Source organism: Somniosus microcephalus, chromosome 14 (genome assembly GCF_052327205.1).
Source record: "Somniosus microcephalus isolate GS21.2 chromosome 14, FLI_Smic_1.0, whole genome shotgun sequence".
NCBI lineage: Eukaryota > Metazoa > Chordata > Chondrichthyes > Squaliformes > Somniosidae > Somniosus > Somniosus microcephalus.
In genome coordinates, this window is record NC_141000.1 from 73,306,414 (window position 1) to 73,327,310 (window position 20,897).

At 50.9% G+C, this 20,897-nt stretch overlaps 1 protein-coding gene across 2 annotated transcripts in view; it reads right to left on the reverse strand.

The window, feature by feature from the left end:
• Window positions 1-18,000, reverse strand: part of LOC147107559 (amine oxidase [flavin-containing]-like) — a 206,961-nt gene extending 188,961 nt beyond the window's left edge. Inside the window, exon 1 of one of the 2 annotated variants that reach the window (XM_086006684.1) lies at window positions 17,794-18,000. In XM_086006684.1, the coding sequence (XP_085862810.1) occupies window positions 17,794-17,842 (49 nt within the window). In that variant the 5' untranslated portion in view covers window positions 17,843-18,000. The remainder of the gene's footprint in view (window positions 1-17,793) is intronic. The other variant, XM_086006683.1, reaches the window with a different exon arrangement.
• Between the last annotated feature and the right edge of the window lie 2,897 nt (window positions 18,001-20,897).

Sequence of the window (20,897 nt, forward strand, 5' to 3'; positions counted from 1 at the left end):
GACGTGATGGAGGCGGGACTGCTGCTTGTCGGGTATAGTCCCGCCTCCATTGACGTCCGGCCAACCCACGCTATTTTCCCTTCATTGACCTTGTTAAGCCTGCCCAGTGGACATAGCAGGCCAATTAAGGGAAAGCCGGTGACAGAGAACATCAGCGTATGACATTTCATCTGTCAAGATTTTTTGACAGATGAATTGTCTGTGAAGCTGTCAAACACTGACAATCTGTCTTCTAAGTTGAGTCCTTGTACTGAAGACTCACTTAGAAAGCTTTCCTGAGCAGAAAGCAGAAGGTTGCTGTATTTAAGAATGCAGCGGCCATTCTGCATTCTCTGCCGGTGAGATGAGGCAGCTCCGCAGCCTAAAGGGATGAAGCCTGGAGGAATAAGCAAAGCTAAGTAATTTTATTAAAACACTTTAGACTCACCTCACACACTTACCTCTCCACACTTGCCCCCATCACTCACCTGCACACCGAACATTTCGGCCCCTCCGACCCCCGCTGACCCACGGCTCGCCTCGCTGACCCTGGCGAGGTTCAGAGCCGTCGGGAAGCCCACACTTTGGACTGGATTTTACCAGCCCCGAGGAGGCAGGTATGGAGGCGGGACTGCCTGGAAAGTGCCAGAATTTGGGGCGGGTGGCATACCCGCTCCCAACCCGCCTCCGTGCCCTCTCGCCAGGAGGTGGGAAGCCATCCCACCCCGGGTCCCGTCTCCTTGCAGGCAGGAAAGGATTAAAGCCTATTAACTGCCTGTTAACAGGTAGTTAACAGGCAGAAAATAGGATTATCCCCATTTTTTGTCCTGAAGTGCAGGCTTCCCGACCTGGGGGAACCCCACCGGGGTGTAGGAGGTGAGTAGGAGGTCTGCGGGGGTCGGAGGGGTCTGAAAGTGCGAGTAGAGGTGAGTGATGGGTGCAAGTGTGGAGTGGTAATATGTGAGGTGAGTGTAAAGTGTTATAAAATGTTAACTTACCTTTGTTTCTACCTACAGCCTTCAGTCGCTGTGGAGCCGGAGTCCCCGACATCTTCATTGTAGAGATCACAGACTGGCTGCTGCATCCTCCGATACAACAGCCAGCTGATTTCTGCAAAGTAGAAAGTTTTGATGAGTCCTGAACACAAGGACACATCAAACTACACAAAATGTCGGTGTTTGACAGCTTCACAGAGCTGTCAAACGATGACATTTCTTCTTTCAAAATTTTTTGACAGATGACACGTCATACGTTGACGTGCTCTGTCACTGACTTCCCCCTAATTGGCCTGCTGAGCCTGCTGGGCGGGCTTAACAAGGGCAATCAGGGGAAAATCCCGCTGGTTGGCCAGAAGCTGATGGAGGCGGGACTGAAACCCGGCAAGCAGCAGTCCCACCTCCAACACGTCTCCATTCATAAAATCCAGCCCTTTAGGTCTCAAAATAGGGGTTAGCCAAAAAACTGCCTGTTAACTATCCATTGGCAGGATAGGCGCACCAACGTCAGTGTTCTTGCTCAGGCCAACATCCCCAGCATCGAAGCTCTGACCACGCTCAATCAGCTCCGATGGACGGGTCACATTGTCCACATGCCCGATACGAGACTCCCAAAACAAGCGCTCTACTCAGAGCTCCGGCACGGCAAGAGAGCCCCAGGTGGGCAGAGGAAATGCTTCAAGGACACCCTCAAAGCCTCCTTAAAAAAGTGTAACATCCCCACCGACACCTGGGAATCCCTGGCCCAAGACCGCACAAAGTGGAGGAGAAGCATCCGGGAAGGCGCCGAACACCTCGAGTCTCTTCGCCGGGAGCAAGCGGAGGCCAAGTGCAGGCAGCGCAAGGAGCGCACGTCAACCCAAGCACCCCACCCACCCGCCCCTGCAACCACCATCTGCCCCACCTGTGACAGAGACTGTAGGTCCCGCATTGGACTCATCAGTCACCTGCGAACTCATTTTTAATGTGGAAGCAAGTCATCCTCGGTTCCGAGGGACTGCCTAAGAAGAAGAAGAAGAATCCCCTTCCTGCCTCGAGGAGGCGGGACCCGGTGCGGGTTGGGTACCCGCCTCCTGGGAAGATGGCACAGAGGTGGGTTGGGGGCAGGATGGGTACCCGCTCCCAGATTCTGCCATTTTCCTGGCAGTCCCGCCTCCATACCCGCCTCCCCAGGGCTGGCAAATTCACCCCCTTAAAGGAGAAAAAACTACAGGGATATGGGGAAAATTCGGGGGAGTGGGACTAACTGGATTGTGCTTCAAAAGAGCCAGCGCAGACTCGATGAGCCTAATGGCCTACTTCTGTGATGTACTGTTCTATGATTCTATGTGGCAGTCGCATGGTGTGACTGGGCAGTTTGTATACAATTGGAAATTCAAGGTAGGGTTTTGAATGTGACCCGTGTGCATCATTTGAATTCAGTTTTATTATTTCTGAGCTTTTTAATGTTATTTTTATACTCAGCATATTTTAACTGATCGTTGTTGGAGTGTTTTTTCTTACTTTTCTCTTCCCAAAAAATTTGGTGAGTTCCAGCTGCAGTCACACTCTACAACCTTGTAACAGCTGAAAAAACACCATGAAATTGTACAAGCAAACAGCTCCCAAAGCCACAACCTTAAGCCAGCATTATTAAACTAGCTCTACAGTTCATACTCTGCATCACTATGCTGCAACAACTTGTTATTATTTATTAGTACCTTCAACATAGTAAAATGTCCCAAGATGCTTCACAGCAGCATAATCAGACAAGAATTGGCACTGAGCCAAAGAAGGAGACATTGGGACAGTGATGTGCCTCAATAATTCCGAGACTCGAAGGTAGCAGTACAAAACAAGGCTTTTATTAACTTAGAACGAAACACGTAAGCGAGAGAGATGTCGTCCTTCTGGAGATTGGGGCTAGACTGAAGCTAGCTTACAAACGGGGCCAGGTATGGGCGGAGCCCTACACACAGCACATTCCAGTATACAATACAGCACATTCCAGTACACAATACAATGAGGTCTGGGGGAAGGGAAATGACACTGAAACCGATCTCAGTCACAGGCAGTGATGAATGGAAATATTTCATCACATTCACCCCTTCTATAGATTTAGTCTGTTCGGGGGTTTGATAGTCCTCTGCGACCGACGTGGCTGTTGCGGTGCCGCGGGTGTCGGCTGGGTGTCCCCGGTAGCCTCCTGGGTCTCTGCCGGGGGTGCCGCCAGGGTTGTTGAAGGGGTAGTTGGTGGGGGTGCCGTTGGTCGGTGTTCTTCCGGGGGTGATGAAAGAGTAGTGGGTGGGTAAGAGTTGCTGTGATCGTCGTTGCCGCTATTGCCGTGGTTGTTGTCGATGCCGGCTGGGGCGACGTCTTTTATGGACACGGTGTCCTCCCTTCCGTCGGCGTGCCGGACATATGCGTATTGGGGGTTGGCGTGGAGTAGGTGTACTGGCTCCACGAGAGGGTCCGTCTTGTGGCCCCTCACATGCCTTCGCACGAGTACCGGACCTGGGGTGGAGAGCCATGACGGCATGGATACGCCTGAGGTGGATTTCCGGGGAAAGACAAACATTCGTTCATGAGGCGTGGTATAAGTGGCCGTACACAATAGCGACCGTATCGAATGGAGCACATCCGAGAGGACTTCCTGCCAGCGGGAGATAGGGAGGCCCTTGGTCCTTAGAGCTAGAGTGACTGCTTTCCATACTGTCCCGTTCTCTCGCTCCACTTGGCCGTTACCCCGGGGGTTGTAGCTGGTGGTACGGCTCGTGGCGATCCCCCTGGACAGCATGTACTGGCGTAGCTTTTCACTCATGAAGGACGCCCCCCTATCCGTATGGATGTAGCTCGGCATACCGAACAGGCAGAACAGGCTGTTGAGGCATTTAATGACCGTGGCGCTGGTCATGTCTGGGCAGGGGAAGGCGAATGGGAACCGGGAGTATTCGTCCACAATGTTCAGGAAGTAAACATTGCGGTCGACGGACGGGAGGGGGCCCTTGAAATCTAAGCTGAGCCGCTCAAAGGGCCGTGTAGCTTTGATTAAGTGGGCTCTATCTGGGCGGTAGAACCGAGGCTTGCACTCAGCGCAAGTGCGGCAGTTCCTGGTCAGGGACCGAACTTCCTCAATCGAGTAGGGTAAGTTACGGGGCTTTATGAAGTGGAACAGCCACGTGACCCCTGGGTGGCAGAGGTCGTTGTGGAGGGTCTGTAGCCGATCCCCGGTGGCGCTGGCACACATCCCTCGTGAGAGGGCGTCAGGGGATTCGTTAAGGGCCCCTGGCCGGTAAATGATGTCGTACTCGAAGGTGGAGAGCTCAATCCGCCACCTAAGAATCTTATCATTTTTAATCTTCCCCCTCTGTTTATTATTGAACATAAACGCTACCGACCGCTGGTCGGTAAGTAGGGTGAAGCGTTTGCCGGCTAGGTAGTGGCGCCAGTGGCGCACTGCCTCCACGATGGCTTGGGCCTCCTTTTCCACGGAGGAGTGTCTGATCTCGGGCCCTTGGAGGATCCTCGAGAAGAAAGCTACGGGCCGCCCCGCCTGGTTGAGGGTGGCCGCCAAGGCGAAGTCAGACGCATCACTTTCCACTTGAAAGGGAGTGTTCTCGTCCACTGCCAGTAGCGTGGCCCGCTCAATATCCTGCTTAATGCTTTTGAAGGCAGCATGGGCCTCAGCAGAGAGCGGGAAAGAGGATGCTTTTAAGAGGGGGCGGGCTTTATCGGAGTAGTTAGGGACCCATTGGGCATAATACGAGAATAACCCCAGGCACCTTTTCAGGGCTTTGGGAGTGTTGGGCAGGGGCAGCTCCCGTAGGGGGCGCAATCGGTCGGGGTCTGGTCCGATTTCCCCATTCTTCACCACGCTGCCTAGTATGCAGAGGCGCGTGGTGTTGAAAACGCACTTGTCCTCGTTGTAAGTGAGGTTGAGTTTTTGTGCGGTTTTCAGAAACCTCGCGAGGTTTGAGTCGTGGTCCTGTTGGTTGTGGCCGCAGATGGTGACGTTGTCGAGATAGGGGAAGGTTGCCTGCAAGTGGTGGTCATCGACCATGCGGTCCATCTCCCTCTGAAAGACCGAGACCCCATTCGTCACCCTAAAGGGGACTCTGAGGAACTGGTAGAGGCGTCCGTTTGCCTCGAAGGCGGTGTACGAACGGTCCTCTGGTCTGATAGGGAGCTGGTGGTACGCTGACTTGAGATCAATAGTGGAGAACACCCGGTATTGGGCGATTTGGTTCACCATCTCGGATATGCGGGGTAGCGGGTAGGCGTCTAGTTGGGTATAGATGTTGACTGTTTGACTATAGTCAATCACCATCCGCTTCTTCTCGCTACACCTCACCACCACCACTTGGGCGCGCCACGGGCTGTTGCTGCGTTCAATAATGCGCTCCCTCAGGAGCCTGTCTACCTTGGTCGCGATAAACCACCTGTCCTCCCAGCTGTACCTCCTGCTTTTGGTCGCTATTGGCCGGCAGTTAGGGGTAAGGTTCGCGAATAGCGAAGGCGGCTTTACCTTCAGGATAGCCAGACCGCACACTGTGAGGGGCGGCTGGGTCCCACCGAAATGGAGCGTGATGCTTTGGTGGTGGCACTGAAAATCCAGGCCCAAGATCACGCTCACACATAAATCCTTCATAATTAACAGTTTAAAATTATTATATACAGTGCCTTTAACGGACAATCGTACCGCGCAGTAACCCGCAATAGTCGATATCTGGGTTTTGTCGGAGAGATCGTGCCCTGAGTAGGGACTATAGTTCGAGAGAGTCGTTGTACCAGACCAGGGTGAATGAAGCTCTCCGTGCTCCTGCTGTCAATTAAACATTTAACCTTGCACCCGTTTACCTCGATGTCCACCATCGATTTGGATAGTGGGTGCGGTCTGGACTGGTCCACTGTGATCGACGCCACTGTAGGGCCCTGATCGGGACAAGATGGTGGGCCACACGAGGCCGGGTAAAATGGCGTCCACGATGTCTGCTCGCGAGATGGCAGGCCCCACGAGGTCGGACAAGATGGCGTCCCAGATGGCCGCTCCCACGGCGCGCACGCGGCGGTGGTGGGTTTGCCTGCGGGGTTCCCTCTGCACACCTTCCCAAAGTGCCCCTTCTTACCGCACTTATAACAGGTGGTGCCTTTCGCCGGGCACAGGTTCCTGGTGTGCTTCGGCTGCCCGCAGAAGTAGCATTTGGGGCCCCGATGCGTCACGGCGGTCGTAGGGCTTCTGGGGGGAGAGCAGGGCCCCGACGGTGTTGGGCTACCGGGCGGGGAAGATGTCTTCCAACATGGCGGCGCCCTTGGTGCGTACGAGGCGGCGTGGGCCGCGCGGCCTGAAGAGTAGGAGTCAGAGTTCTTCTGAGCCACATCCAGCGATCGCGCTGTGTCCACAGCCTGTGTCAGATCTAGGCCTGTTTTCTCTAGCAGTCTCTGCCGGATGTAATTAGAGCTAAGGCCTGCTATAAAGGCATCCCGAATAAGCTCGTCTGTGTATACTGTGGCTTTCACGTCTTTGCATTTGCAGTCTTTGCCAAGCACTTTTAGGGTGACTAGAAAGTCCTCTAGCGACTCTCCGGGTCGCTGTGTGCAGGTAGCAAGCAGATGCCTGGCGTACACCTCGTTGGTAGGCCGCTGATAGTGGGCCTTTAGAATGTTGCAGGCATCCAGGTAGGTGGCGGCGTCTTAGATGAGTGGAAAAACCCGGTGGCTTACCCGATTCTGCAGGATCCCGAGTTTCACATCTCCGGTGGCTTTAGAGGCTGTGACGGCTTCGGAGTTGGCCATAAAAAATTCCAAGCACTGGAACCAGTGTCCAAACCGTGTCGATGCATCTGAAGCATGCGGGTCCAAATCCAAGCGTTCCGGTTTCAAAAGTTGATCCATCGTTGAAAGTTTGCTAATAAAATTGATGCGCCTCAATAACTTCAAGGCTCAAAGTTAACTGGATAAAACAAGGCTTTTATTAGCAAAGAAAGATGCCTGTGTCTTCACCTCGCTTTCTGCTGTTCTGCTGCAAGACAAGCCTGGACTTGTCTTAAGTAGGGCCAGGTATGGGCGGAGCCGACACACCCAATGGGGAGAAAGGGGGCGGTGCACTATATACAATACAAGGTAAAACACAGGAGCAGGCAATACAAACACAGAAGCAGGCAATACAATATATGTAGTTAAATACAGAGTCTGATGAATGACATATTTCATCACATTCGGTATTATACTTTTTGTTTCTAGGTGTTCTACTATTCTCTCCTTTATTAGGGATTCCATTATTTTTCCTACCTGACGAAGGTCCTGCCATTAAATTCAGCAGGACCTTCCCATACCCGGGATTTGCAGGTCCCCCCCACTCACCGCAAACATCGGGGCCAATGTCTCCGCATGATATCATAGATTGGCAGCATGTAGATGAGGAAGAGCAGGGGGCCAAAGTTAGATCCTTGGGGGGCTTCAGAGATAGCGGTGTTGGGCTGGGAAGAGAAACCAATGCTAAGATGCTCTGGCTACAATTTAATAGGTGAGTGGAACCAAGTGTGGCAGTCCCACTCAGCTGTAAAACGGAGGAGACATTGGAGGAGGATGGGGTGGTCAACCGTGTCAACCGCTGCAGACCGGTCAAGAAGGATGAGGAGGGATTGTGCACAGTCACAGAGGATGGCCTTGGTGACTTTGATTAGGGTCATTTCAGTGCAATGGCACAGGCGGAAACCTGAAAGAGAAATTCAAACATGGAATTGTGGGTGGCCTTTTTGAGCGGGTTGATGATGAGATTTTTGAAAAGGAGGAGACAGTACCTGAGGAAAGGGAACCAATTACAATGTCAGCTAGCATGGGATCAAAGACTGGAAATTGGGCAATCAGTAGTTTAGTGGGAGTTGAGAGAGCAGAAGGTGGGTCATGGACAACATGAGCTCGGAGAGGGCATGAGGGGGGATAAAAACTAGAGAAAGATGCTAGTTGAGGGTTAGGGGAAAGGGGAACCTTAGGGTAAGTTTGGCTTGGTGGGCAAGAGGAAGGGTGTGGGGTTGCAGCAGAAGCAGCTGAACAGATAGTCTCATTCTTAATGAAAAAGAAGTCCATGTGCTTTACTTAGGCTCCTCTGGCAAGCCTGCTTTCAAAGACAGCAGATTCAAACTACATTGTCACCTGTATATACAGTGCTAATCCCGCTGCCTTTTCTTTTCCATTTGAAGTCAAAACAGAGAAGTGGATTATATGACAGAGGTATAATATATTATTGTCTGCTCTTATAGCCTGTGAAAAGTATAACGGTTCACTTAAAGAGGAAAGTAAGTCTACAAGCATTTTTAATCAGGCTTTCCCCCATTTTACACCATAAAAAGAAAAATCTGGTTTGACATTTAAAAAAAATCAATTCCTGTTGGGAGGCATGTGTGGTCAGACCATCCTCCCTCCTAGACCACTCCATAGAAAGCCAATCTGGAGCCAAGGGACCTGCAAGTTCATGCTACTGGTTGTTTACTCTGAATCCCCAAACAATTGCATAATTCCCATGGATCACATGCCTCTGGATGGGGTCTCAGGCTGCACCCTGGACTGACAGAATGCAGGTTTGCACTCTTAATCGCCTACACATTGAGATCCCAATAATGAGAATGCATAATTAAGTTTGGTGTGATCCACTAATCTAAAACAAAGTCTGTCTTCATTCTGCAGCCATTGCATATTGCAGTAATAATGTAGTGCTGGTTTTTAACTGAACTGCAATGCTAATTTTAAGAATGGAAATAATTTTTAGGAGCAATTCATGGTGTTTCATAATACTTGACACTGTTTAAGGGTACAGATTGTGAAATTATGTTAATTGAAGATTTATTTGCGTCAGACCCTATTAAAAATGTTCAGAAGGCAGAAAGTCGAGTACTAGTTGGGACACCTCGATTCAACTGTGTGAATGGATTGTCATAAAGCGGTTACACACATGGGCCTAGAAATTGGGTATAGCCCCGCTTGAGGCGTTAGAACTGGCGCTGCGCAAAGTTTATAGCCAAACGAAACTTATCGCCGCCTGGCACGATATTGGGTTGCATCGCCCCCAAAGGTGATTGAGGCGTGAATTCAGACGTTGCACGGGCCTCCTAAGGCGCAAAACTTCCGGCGCTACCCAATATCGGCGCGGACGGACGCAGCGCAGGTGATCTCAATTACCGATAACCACGAGACTTCCAGGCGCCGGCCGGCTCTTAAAGGGGTGGGTCAGTCAGCCTCAGCTTCCACACTCATCGCCCTGTAGGCCTCAGAATCGGCGCACGCCCTTCTCTGGCGCAAAAAACTTGGTCAAGATGGAGAAGGTGAGACAGAGAGCAGAGCGCTTCAGCACTGAGGCTCTGGAGCAGTTGGTGGCCGCAGTGGAGCGCCGTCGAGATGTTCTCTATCCTGACAATGGCAGGAGGCCGAATCAAAAGGACTACTGCCAAGCTTGGAGGGATGTTTGTCAGAGGGTCAACTCCAGCAGCATGGCGACCAGGAGCCCTGTTCAGTGCAGGAAGAAATTCAACGACCTCACTCGGGTCGTTAGGGTGATTGGTGTTTATGCAAACTTCTGAGTCCCTCCATCTGCACCGGACCTCATGGCTACAGGGTGCGCGACAGGGTGCGCGATGCCCCAATGGCCATGTGTCAGCAAGCACCCATGGCCCTTTCTGGGCACACACATGCACATTTGACTCAAGGCGTCATGTAAAGGCTCTTGCACCATGGGGGGCATGAGATGATCACTCAGGGCATCATGTAAGGGCTCTTGCACCATGGGGGGCATCATGTAAGGGCTCTTGCACCATGGGGGGCATGAGATGATCACAGGGCATCATGTAAGGGCTCTTGCACCATGGGGGGCATGAGATGATCACTCAGGGCATCATGTAAGGGCTCTTGCACCATGGGGGGCATGAGATGATCACTCAGGGCATCATGTAACAGAACTTCCCCTTCTTTCCCCTGCAGTCCAAGCTGGCGACGATTCGCAAGGACCAGCTTCGAACCGGTGGAGGACCTCCACAAGTGGTCACTCTGACGGATCTCGAGGAGAGAGTGCATCAGATTCTTGGAGGACGTCTGAGTGGTCCTGTTACCACTGCAGCTGCCGACCCCATTGTCAACAGCGATGGTAAGGATCTCACCTTTTTCAGCTGTCTCCTTCCACTTGGTCCCCTCGCCAGCATGCTTTCTCACTGTGGAGCCATGTCATAGCCTTGCCGCAATCTGGCATGCCTTGCTGCCAACCTGTCCTTTTGCAAAAGCCACTCTTCGACCTCCCTGCTTTCAGATGCTGCATCACCAGCTCGGGGTCCGGGCCCTGAAGCTGCCAGTGCCAGTGGCTCCGGAGGCGAGGATCAGGAGGAAGCCGCACCATCCGTTCCAGCCGCAGGGGAGCCAACACATCTGCAGGCTGGGGATAGTAGCTCCCTGGAGGGGAGGGGGGGTCTCTGATGAGGAGCCAGTTGCCGGAACAAGCGGCCTGCATCAACGCAAGGGGGTAGGCAAGTTCGGGCACCGGCTCCCCGGAGGGCGAGGCAGGGAGTGATGACTACTGCACAGAGTGCAGAGGAGGTGTGTAGCCTGGCTGAAATGAGCACCCAGGCCCGGCTCAGGCACACTGAGCTTATGGCTGCAGTGGGGAGGATGCCTCAGTCGATAGAAACACTGGCAAAAAGTGTGCTGGACTTTGGCGCTGCAATGGAGAGGACTGTCCAGGGCTTCGGGGCAGCAATGGAGAGGACTGTCCAGGGCTTCAAGGCCGCTATGGAAAGGACTGTTCAGCGCTTCGGACAATCCCTGGAAAGGTCTGTCCAGGGCTTGTCCGAGGCAGTGGAACGGACTGCTCCGGCCTTGTCCGAAGCAATGGAGAGAACTGTCCAGGGCTTCTCCGAAGCACTGGCACCTGCCACACAGGTCCTCACTGCTGCCACGCAGTCACTTGCTGGCCTCGTCCAGACCCAGATTGAGGCAACGCGAACTCTCACTGCTGCCACCCTATCTGCATCAGCTAGGATCACCCCGGGCCCTTCCAGTACCACACGAGGCCAGGAATCAGTGGAGCAGTCGCTTGTGGCGGTGGAGCCGAGCCGGTCCCCTCCGAGAGCCAGTGTGTCGTCCGACCATGGTGCAGGTGTCCTCTCTCGGCAGGTGACCATTGCTCATGCCACCGCTGGAACGTCTGCAGTGCAGCTGCCACCACCTGCAGTGCGCACTGCTTCCAGCCATGACCAGATCAAGCAGCCAGCCTCCACACCCTCCAAGCCCAGAGGTCGTCCAGGCCGTCCATCAGGGGCTTCTGCGATTCCAGACAGTCACCAGGCGTCCCCCAGCCTTGACCCCGCCACTGGGGTTCAATTACGTAGGAGCAGCAGGGAGGGAAGGGGCCGACCGCGAAAGAGAAGTCGGTCTCCATCAAGGGGCCAGCAGTAGAGGGAGTTGCTGAGATGTTTCTTCCTCCAAATTCAAGGACGCCCTCACCTGTTGTCATTGTTTGTGATGGTTTGTTTAGTTTTGCGGCTTTGCCAGAGAGTTGACTGTTATTTTGTTAGTTATGGTTTCTGTTGACATGACGTTGTTATGCTGGAAGGAAGCACTTTTTTGACAATAAAGAATTTTTTTTATTTACAATGGTACTCGTAACTATTTACACTCATGGTGGACTTCCTAGGCTTTGAACGATCCGAAGTGCGCAGGACGAATGACAGCCATCATTCCGTCAGAGGGGCCTAGAACCGAGTCCTTATGAGCCTCTGACGGACGGCCCTTCCACTTTCAGGAGCCCTCCCATCTTCCTCCTCCTCCTCGTCCGCATGCTCCTCCTCAAGGATGTCTCGGAGCGGGTGCAGAGCATTCTGAAGGGGGAGGGGGATCAGCCAGTTGTCGTGGTACATGTAGGTACCAACGATGTAGGTAAAAAGAGGGAGGAGGTCCTACAAGCTGAATTTAGGGAGTTAGGAGCTAAATTGAAAAGTAGGACCTCAAAGGTAGTAATCTCTGGATTGCTACCAGTGCCACGAGCTAATAAGTTTAGAGAGAGTAAGATAGATAAGCTAAATACGTTGCTTGAGCAGTGGTGCAAGGGAGAGGGATTTAAATTCTTGAGGCATTGGAACCAGTTCTTGGGGAGGAGGGACCTGTACCAAGGGGACGGTCTACACCTGAACTGTGAGGGAGCCGATGTCCTCGGGGTAATATTTTCTAGGGCGGTTCGGGAGGATTTAAACTAATTTGGCAGGGGGATGGGAACCTAGGTAGTGGAAAAGAGGGAAGTCATATGAAGTCAGAAATAGATGGTAGAAAGGTGAGAAGCAATAAGCAAAGGAGAGAAACACAAAGGGCCAAACTAATTCATAATGAGAGTGTGAAAAAAGCAAGCCTGAAGGCTTTGTATCTTAATGCTAGAAGCATTAGGAACAAGGTGGATGAATTAGTTGTGGAAAGAGAGGTAAACAAGTATGATTTGATTGGGATTACAGAAACGTGGCTGCAGGGTGGGCAAGGCTGGGAACTTAACATCCAGGGATATACAATATTTAGGAAGGATCGGCAAAAAGGTAGGGGAGGTGGGGTAGCATTGCTGGTAAAGGAGGGGATTAATGCAATGGAAAGGAAGGATATTAACTCGGAGGAAACGGAATCTGTATGGGTAGAAATGAGAAATAGCAAGGGGAGGAAAACGTTAGTGGGTGTGATATATAGGCCTCCAAATAGTAATATGGAGGTGAGGGAAGGCATAAAAAGGGAAATTAGAGAAGCGTGCGATAAGAGCACAGCTGTCATCATGGGTGACTTTAATTTACATATTGATTGGACTACCCAAATTAGTAAAAATTCTGAGGAGGAGGAATTCCTGGAATGTTTTCGGGACGGTTATCTGGACCAATATGTCGAGGAGCCGACTCGAGATCAGGCCATTTTAGACTGGGTATTGTGCAATGAGAAGGGACTTATCAGCAATCTTCTTGTACGAGGCCCCTTGGGTCAGAGCGATCATAATATGATCGAGTTCTCAGTCGAGATGGAGAGTGAGGAAATTGAATCAGAGACTAAGGTCCAGAACTTAAATAAAGGGAATTACGAGGGTCTGAGACGGGAATTGGGTAAGATTGATTGGGTGGTGTTTCTGGGGGGATTGACAGTAGAGAGACAATGGCAAGCATTCAAAGATAGAATGGAAGAATTCCAGAACATGTTTATACTGGTTTGGCATAAAAATAAACCTAAAAAGGTGACTCAACCGTGGATAACGAGGGAAATTAGGGACAGCATAAAATCAAAAAAAAGGGCATATCAACTGGCAAAAAAAAGCACCAGACCGGAAGATTGGGGGCAGTACAGGATACAGCAAAAGAGGACAAAGGGATTAATCAGGAAGGGGAAAATAGAATACGAAAGTAAACTTGCAGCAAACATAAAGACAGACTGCAAAAGCTTTTATCGGTATATCAGGAGGAAAAGACTGGTAAAATCCCAAGTCGGTCCCTTGCAGTCCGATTCGGGAGAATATATAATGGAGAATAAGGAAATGGCAGACCAATTAAACTCATACTTTGGTTCTGTATTCACAAAGGAGGACACAAATAACCTCCCAGGAATATCGGCAAACATGGGGACTAATGAGGGGGAGGAGCTGACAGAAATTAGTATCTCTAGGGATATGGTGTTGGGTAAGTTGAGGGGACTGAAGGCCGACAAATCCCCGGGGCCTGATAAACTACATCCTAGGGTACTTAAGGAGGTGGCCCTGGAGATAGCAGATGCTCTAAGGATCATCTTCCGGAACTCCATTGACTCGGGAACAGTACCCGTGGATTGGAGGGTAGCTAATGTTACCCCAATATTTAAAAAGGGGGGTAGAGAGAAAGCAGGGAATTATAGACCAGTAAGCCTTACATCGGTTGTGGGCAAAATGCTAGAGTCCATTATTAAGGATAAAATAGCGGAGCACTTGACAAATGGGGAAAGGATCGGACAGAGTCAACATGGATTTACAAAGGGTAAATCGTGTTTGACTAATCTGCTGGAATTTTTTGAGGAAGTAACTGGTAAAATAGATGGGGGAGAGCCAGTGGATGTGGTGTACCTTGACTTCCAGAAAGCCTTCGATAAGGTTCCACACAAAAGATTATCATGCAAAATTAAGGCTCATGGAATTGGGGGCAAAGTATTAACGTGGATAGAGAACTGGCTGGCGGATAGAAAACAGAGAGTTGGAATAAACGGCTCGTTTTCGGAGTGGCAGGCAGTGACCAGCGGGGTGCCGCAAGGATCTGTCCTGGGACCCCAGCTGTTCACAATATATATAAATGATCTGGATCAGGGAATTGGATGCAATATTTCCAAATTCGCTGACGACACTAAACTAGGAGGAGGGGTGGGCTCTGATGAGGATGTCAGGAGGCTACAGTGCGATTTGGACAGGTTGGGGGAATGGGCGGATACGTGGCAGATGCACTATAATGTGGATAAATGCGAGGTTATCCACTTTGGGGGTAAAAACAGGAGGGTAGATTATTATCTAAATGGCAATAGATTGGGAGATGGGGAAGTGCAGAGGGACCTGGGTGTTCTTGTGCACCAGTCACTGAAGGAGAGCATGCAGGTGCAACAGGCGATTAAGAAGGCAAATGGTATGTTGGCCTTCATATCAAGGGGGTTCGAGTATAGGAATAGGGATACCTTACTACAGCTGTACAAGGTGCTGGTGAGACCGCATCTGGAGTATTGTGTACAGTTTTGGTCGCCCCATCTGCGGAAGGATGTTCTTGCCATGGAAAGAGTGCAACGGCGATTCACCAGGCTGATACCTGGAATGGCGGGAATGACCTACGAAGAGAGATTAAATAGTTTGGGCTTGTACTCACTGGAGTTTAGAAGATTGAGAGGGGATCTCATCGAAACATATAAAATTATGGCAGGCCTGGACAGGCTGAATTCAGAGAGAATGTTTCCAATGGCCGGGGAGCACAGAACCAGGGGCCACAGTCTAAAAATAGCGGGCAAATCATTTAAAACAGAGATGAGGAAGAATTTCTTCACTCAAAGAGTGGTGAGCCTGTGGAATTCCCTGCCACAGAGGGCTGTGAAGGCTAATTCAATAAATATTTTCAAGAGAGAATTGGATATATTTCTGAAGGCTAAGGGGATTAAGGGTTACGGAGAAAAGGCGGGGACGGGGTACTGAACTGGTAAGATCAGCCATGATCTCATTGAATGGCGGAGCAGGCTCGAAGGGCCGAATGGCCTACTCCTGTTCCTATCTCTATGTATCTATGTATCCTCCTCCTCGTCCACCTGCTCTTCCTCCTCCTCCTCCTCCTCGTCCGCCTGCTCTGCTGGACCTTGAGGGTCGGCTGGCATTGGCTGGGTTCGTCGAATGGCCAAGTTGTGGAGCATGCAGCAGACGACGACGATGCGACCCACTTGCTCCGGCGAGTACTGCAGGGCTCCCCCCGAATGGTCCAGACAGCGGAAACGCTGTTTGAGCACACCAATAGTGTGCTCGACCATGTTCCTGGTCGCCTGATGGCTGCTGTTGTAAAGCTCTTCTGCCGGGGTGGCGGGCAAACGGAGTGGGGTCATGAGCCATGGGCAGAGAGGATAGCCCTTGTTGCCCAGAACCCAGCCTCGTGGGTTAGCCGGGCCCTCAAAAAGGTCAGAAACTGAGGTCTGCCGCAGGATGAACGCATCGTGGCTGCTCCCAGGGAATTGTGCGTTGACTGCCATTATCATCTGGCGGTGGTCACAGACCAGCTGGACATTGAGGGAGTGGAACCCCTTTCGGTTGCGGAACTCCTCTGGATTCTGCAATGGCGCCCGCAAAGCCACGTGTGTGCAATCTATGGCCCCCTGCACCATGGGGAAGTCCGCAATAGCAGCGAAGCCCTGCACGCGCTCCGCCTGCTTCTCCAGGGTCACAAGGAAGGTGATTAATTGACGCCTCCTTCTATAGAGGGCAGCTGTCACTTGCCGGAAGCAACGATGCACTGCAAATTGTGTTATATTCGCAATGTCCCCAGTGGCTGACTGAAAGGATCCGCTTGCGTAAAAGTTCAGGGCAACAGTCACTTTGACGGCAACCGACAGAGAGGTCCTGCACCGTAGTCGCAGACACTGCTCCTCGGACATGGTAAGGTATGACACCTGCTGCCTGAAAACCCTCGCAGCGTATCGTCGGATTGGCCGACCTCCATTGCCCCTCCTCCTTCTGGCCAATCCCGGCCCTCTCTCCTGCCGTCTCTGTGCCCCTTCCAAGTGCCCGGCCATGAGAACGTTCCCCTCCAAAGCAGCTCCCATTGCTATGCCAGACGGGCAACACGCAGTAATGTTTAGCGCTCCAACTGCTCCGGACAGGCCTGCAGGTCCCAAGTCTTCGAAGACTAAATCCGAAAAATAGTGTGCAACAGTAGTTCACCAACTCTCTCCAGCAACGAACAGAATGAACAGGCCAAATGCCTGCAGCTTTTATACTAGAGCTGTCCCCTTTAAATAGTGCCCCCCCGACTCCGAGAAGGGCCTGGGAATGTTCCATCCAACTGTCACTAATAGTGCCAGGCGGAAAGGTTCCGGGCACCACCGAATATCCGGTCAGGGGCGCCAAAAAGGCGTTGCACACTGAAATGACGTCATTAACTGCCTGCGCACGCGGGCGCGCGCTAAGAGTTAGCGCTGGCGCTAAATGGATACGCAATATGGGAGGTGTTGCTATCTTCACTGCGCCCGCCCGAACATTGGGTAACACCCCAATTCTTGGCCTCTTTAGGCGCTAATCGCTGGCGCAACCAACCGAATTTCTAGGCCATGGAATACAATTGGAAAGGTCTATTGGTGTAGATTCTGTATCAGAACTTCACAAACTACAGAATAACATGTTCTTGATGATCACATTCGGTAGCAAACCCATGATTGAAGAGGTTATGCTGTTCGGTTCTGTTTACGCTGCTAGATTTTTGCTTTCGAGAACCTGTTGATTATGGGAGTTGACTCCAACTCTGTAGATGAAACCAATAGCAACATAACTGGATTTTAAAAATGCAACTCGACATTCAGCCCGTTCGTTCCCCCCACTAAATGCTAGTACAACAGGGGAAATCGTTTCGACGCAATCTACAAGGATGTGCGGTTAGAAAGTACGAAAATCAAGTTTGGTGAATTACTTCTTTGATATTAAAATAATTATTGGTATTGCGGTTTCACACAAAACTAAATGTGATAACAGTGTGTGACAGTCAAATAGTGTAACATATTATTGCACAACCGCAACTCAAAAGGCCCGCATTAAAGCACAGAACTAACAAAAACACAATACAAATCCCGAGGATACAGTGATTAAAAAGCAGTGAAGCGGTGGGTTAAAAATTACACCAAGAAGGCGCACTATTGGCCGCAGTCCCTCGAAATAAAGATTTGAATAAAATGGTGCAATCCGTTACTCTTTTGACAGCTGTTTATGGTGTGGTGTATAAACACATTATCCTTCATTTAATGACCATGTTGGGAAGAACAAAATCCAAAATTGCTGAAATGAGAAAGCGATATTTGTGCCGAAGGGAGATGCTGGCTCCGCAGACGAGTTTCAGTCTTCTCAAGATCTTTCCGCCCAAGGGCTTCAGGAGGAATATCAACAGCCGCTCAGCACTGACCTTAATCTCACCCTTCAAAATAAACCCTATCTATTGCAAACAGTCAGTATTGGCAACTACTGAAAGACGCACCTAGTACAGATGCAGATAGCACTTCATTTCACATCCATTTCAAAGGGGTTTGTTTGCACTTTTTTTCCATTTGCATCTAATCGCTTTTACACCAAAGCGATTTTAGTGAAGTTGAGACTGACCTGAGATGCCACCGCCGATGATAATCACGTCACATTTGTTGCTTGTCATGTTGCCGCCACAGCTGAAGCTTCCTCCTCGGTATCGACACTCAACCGACTCGCGGCGACAGGGGCCGCGCACGGCTATAAACCTCTGAGAGGTCCCGTTCGTGCAGCTCCGCCTCTGGGATCGTCACTCCGACCCCAGCGTGCAGCTCCGCCTCTGGGACCGTCACTCCGACCCCAGCGTGCAGCTCCGCCTCTGGGACCGTCACTCCGACCCCAGCGTGCAGCTCCGCCTCTGGGACCGTCACTCCGACCCCAGCGTGCAGCTCCGCCTCTGACCCTTCCGCTGTTGCTGTTAATTGCCCCCCGCCCCAGCTGATCTTCCTGCAGCTCAGCACGTCCTCTCCCCCACCCACCCCTTCCCCGCAAGATCCAAATCGTTCAGATACTGGTTGTTAAAAGTGTTGCCATTCAATTTTAGGCATTGCAAAATATTGAAAAGTGTACAATTTGTTTCTAAATTGTCCAGCATGCCCCAGAGTATCACATAAGTCTCGACCAGCCGGACTCCAGACTTTTCCTTTGGTCATCAGTCAGGTCCTCGACTTTGGTTTTCTCAGATTCCTTCCTAATGTGCCTTGCCTGCACAGACACGATGGGCAGAATGGCCTCCTTCTCTGCCGTAAATTTCTATGATTCTATAATGGACTTTGTTTTAACCATGGAGAGATCTGAAACGTTAACGCTGTTTCTCTTTCCACATATGCTGCTTGACCTGCTGGGTATTCCCAGCATTTTCTGTTTTTATTTCAGATTTCCAGCATCCGCAGTATTTTGCTTTTATTTTAACCATATATATCTTTCACTAAAGTTTGTGCATAAAATCAAATTTTCCACGCGTGCATGTATTGATTGCTGCTCCAGACACCAGCTCCCCCTCACCCCGTCTTTTACAGATAGTAACTGACAAGACTCGAGACCCTCCTGCATGGCCTACTCTCCTTCTCCGTTCTAGGCATCTTTTGCAATGGTTTCCCAAAATAGCAATATCAACTATCTCATCCACTTCTCCGATCGCATAGCCCACCCGTCCCATTTCCCCTTCCACTCTCCATTTCATCTGTTCCTCCCATTGACACCCTCAGTGTGCACCTATCTAACATTATCTATACCACCTGGAATGCTGAATTCTGTGCTGGTGCTTGGAAAGGTATGAATGAGTGATGGTGTATCTTCAGAAGGGTTGTTCCCCTCCATCTGTGTGGCTGCAAGGCCCAAGATACAATGGGATGGTAAGCAATAGCAACTGATTGGCAACACAATGCAGCCACAGGTTGTCATGCTGTGTGTGTGAGCTGTAAGTGAAAAGAGAAACGGAAGGGAAAATGCCAAAACATTATTTCCAATGCTGCATGTCCTCCCTCTACTACTGACGTTGATAGCAGTGTCCTCCATTGAAGCCAAAGTTTGCAATGTTGAGGGGCCTCCTCTTGTTCTTGAGCTCCACCTCCAATTATGTGCCAGTTTCTCCTGCAGGAAGAGTGCAAGTGGGTTAGTGTGTGCCCTGTTGAAAGGTGTGAAGATGTGTGTGGCAGCTTAGAATAGTGTGCAGGCTGAGAGGGAGAAGCTGCAGATGTGTTGTGAAGGTGGTAGACGGTCTTGAGGATGAGTGCTAGCAGAAGGAGGTGCAGTGAAGTGTCCTGTTGTTATTGGAGGAGAGGCTTGTGAAGCAGGGGAGGGAATGATCGCTAGTGTTGGGACTAAAGTCTGGTGTTGCAGGACTGTGTAGAGAGTAAAAAAGGATGTGAAGAGGAGGCTTTTCTTGGAAATCCTAGTCATTAAAATTCTTCCTGCACTGCAGCCAAGCCCTAGAAACTGTGCTGTTGGCATTGACCCATTCAACCATAGCTGCTGGCTAATTCGCCGAGGCACCCACTTCCCTTCTAAAGAATAGAAGACCTCCTTGTTGGTCCTCACCTTTTTATGAGGAGCTCCACAGCTGTATCTGAAAATTGGGATGCCCTGACCATCATCACCACTAAAAACTTCACCACCCGTTTAAGAGCTACAGCCTGGCGGGGCCGCAGGACTTTTCCCACCCTCCCAAACCGTGACCTGCCTGTAAGCTGCACACTTAGCTCGCTTCCAGTATTTAAATAAGGCCCAATCACGAAAATTGTTTGGCCCTCCTATCAACGTCATTGGGTGAGTGGAGTGGATGCCTCGCCGACTGGAAACTAAAATCAGCCCCAAGGTCAAGGTCATTTATCTCGGGTAAGTTGTACAGCAGTTGATGCATGCCATGTTGTGGCAGGAATCAGTAATGCACCCCTGACAAGGAATTATAACACTTAACGCAATGTTTGAAACTTACAACCAAGGAACTGAAAATGCATTCTAGTCGCGGTTGTAAAACAATCACGAGTGCATTGGAACTCCTTTGAAAATTGAGGCATTTGCGTAGTTTCAGTTTGCATCATCAGTTTTTTTTTAAATTGTGATCTCTGTGAACAAAATCCCCCAAAACCAGATGTAACTTGACAGGAAATGTACCAGATGGAAAAATATAACACTGCTACGTCCATTTATATAAAATACTAGCTGAAGTGCCCGGCGGTGCCGAGGGTCTTTTGAGGGCATGTTGTTGTTGGAAGAGAGAGACTGGGGGGAAGAGAGAGCGAGCGACTGGGGGGAAGAGAGAGAGCGAGAGACTGGGGGGAAGAGAGAGAGCGAGAGACAGGGGGGAAGAGAGAGAGCGAGAGACTGGGGGGAAGAGAGAGAGCGAGAGACTGGGGGGAAGAGAGAGAGCGAGAGACTGGGGGGAAGAGAGAGAGCGAGAGACTGGGGGGAAGAGAGAGAGCGAGAGACTGGGGGAAGAGAGAGAGCGAGAGACTGGGGGAAGAGAGAGAGCGAGAGACTGGGGGAAAGAGAAAGAGTGAGAGACTGGGGGGAAGAGAGAGAACGAGAGACTGGGGGGAAGAGAGAGCGCGAGAGACTGGGGGGAAGAGAGAGAGCGAGAGACTGGGGGAAGAGAGAGCGAGAGACTGGGGGGAAGAGAGAGCGAGAGACTGGGGGGAAGAGAGAGAGCGAGAGACTGGGGGGAAGAGAGAGAGCGAGAG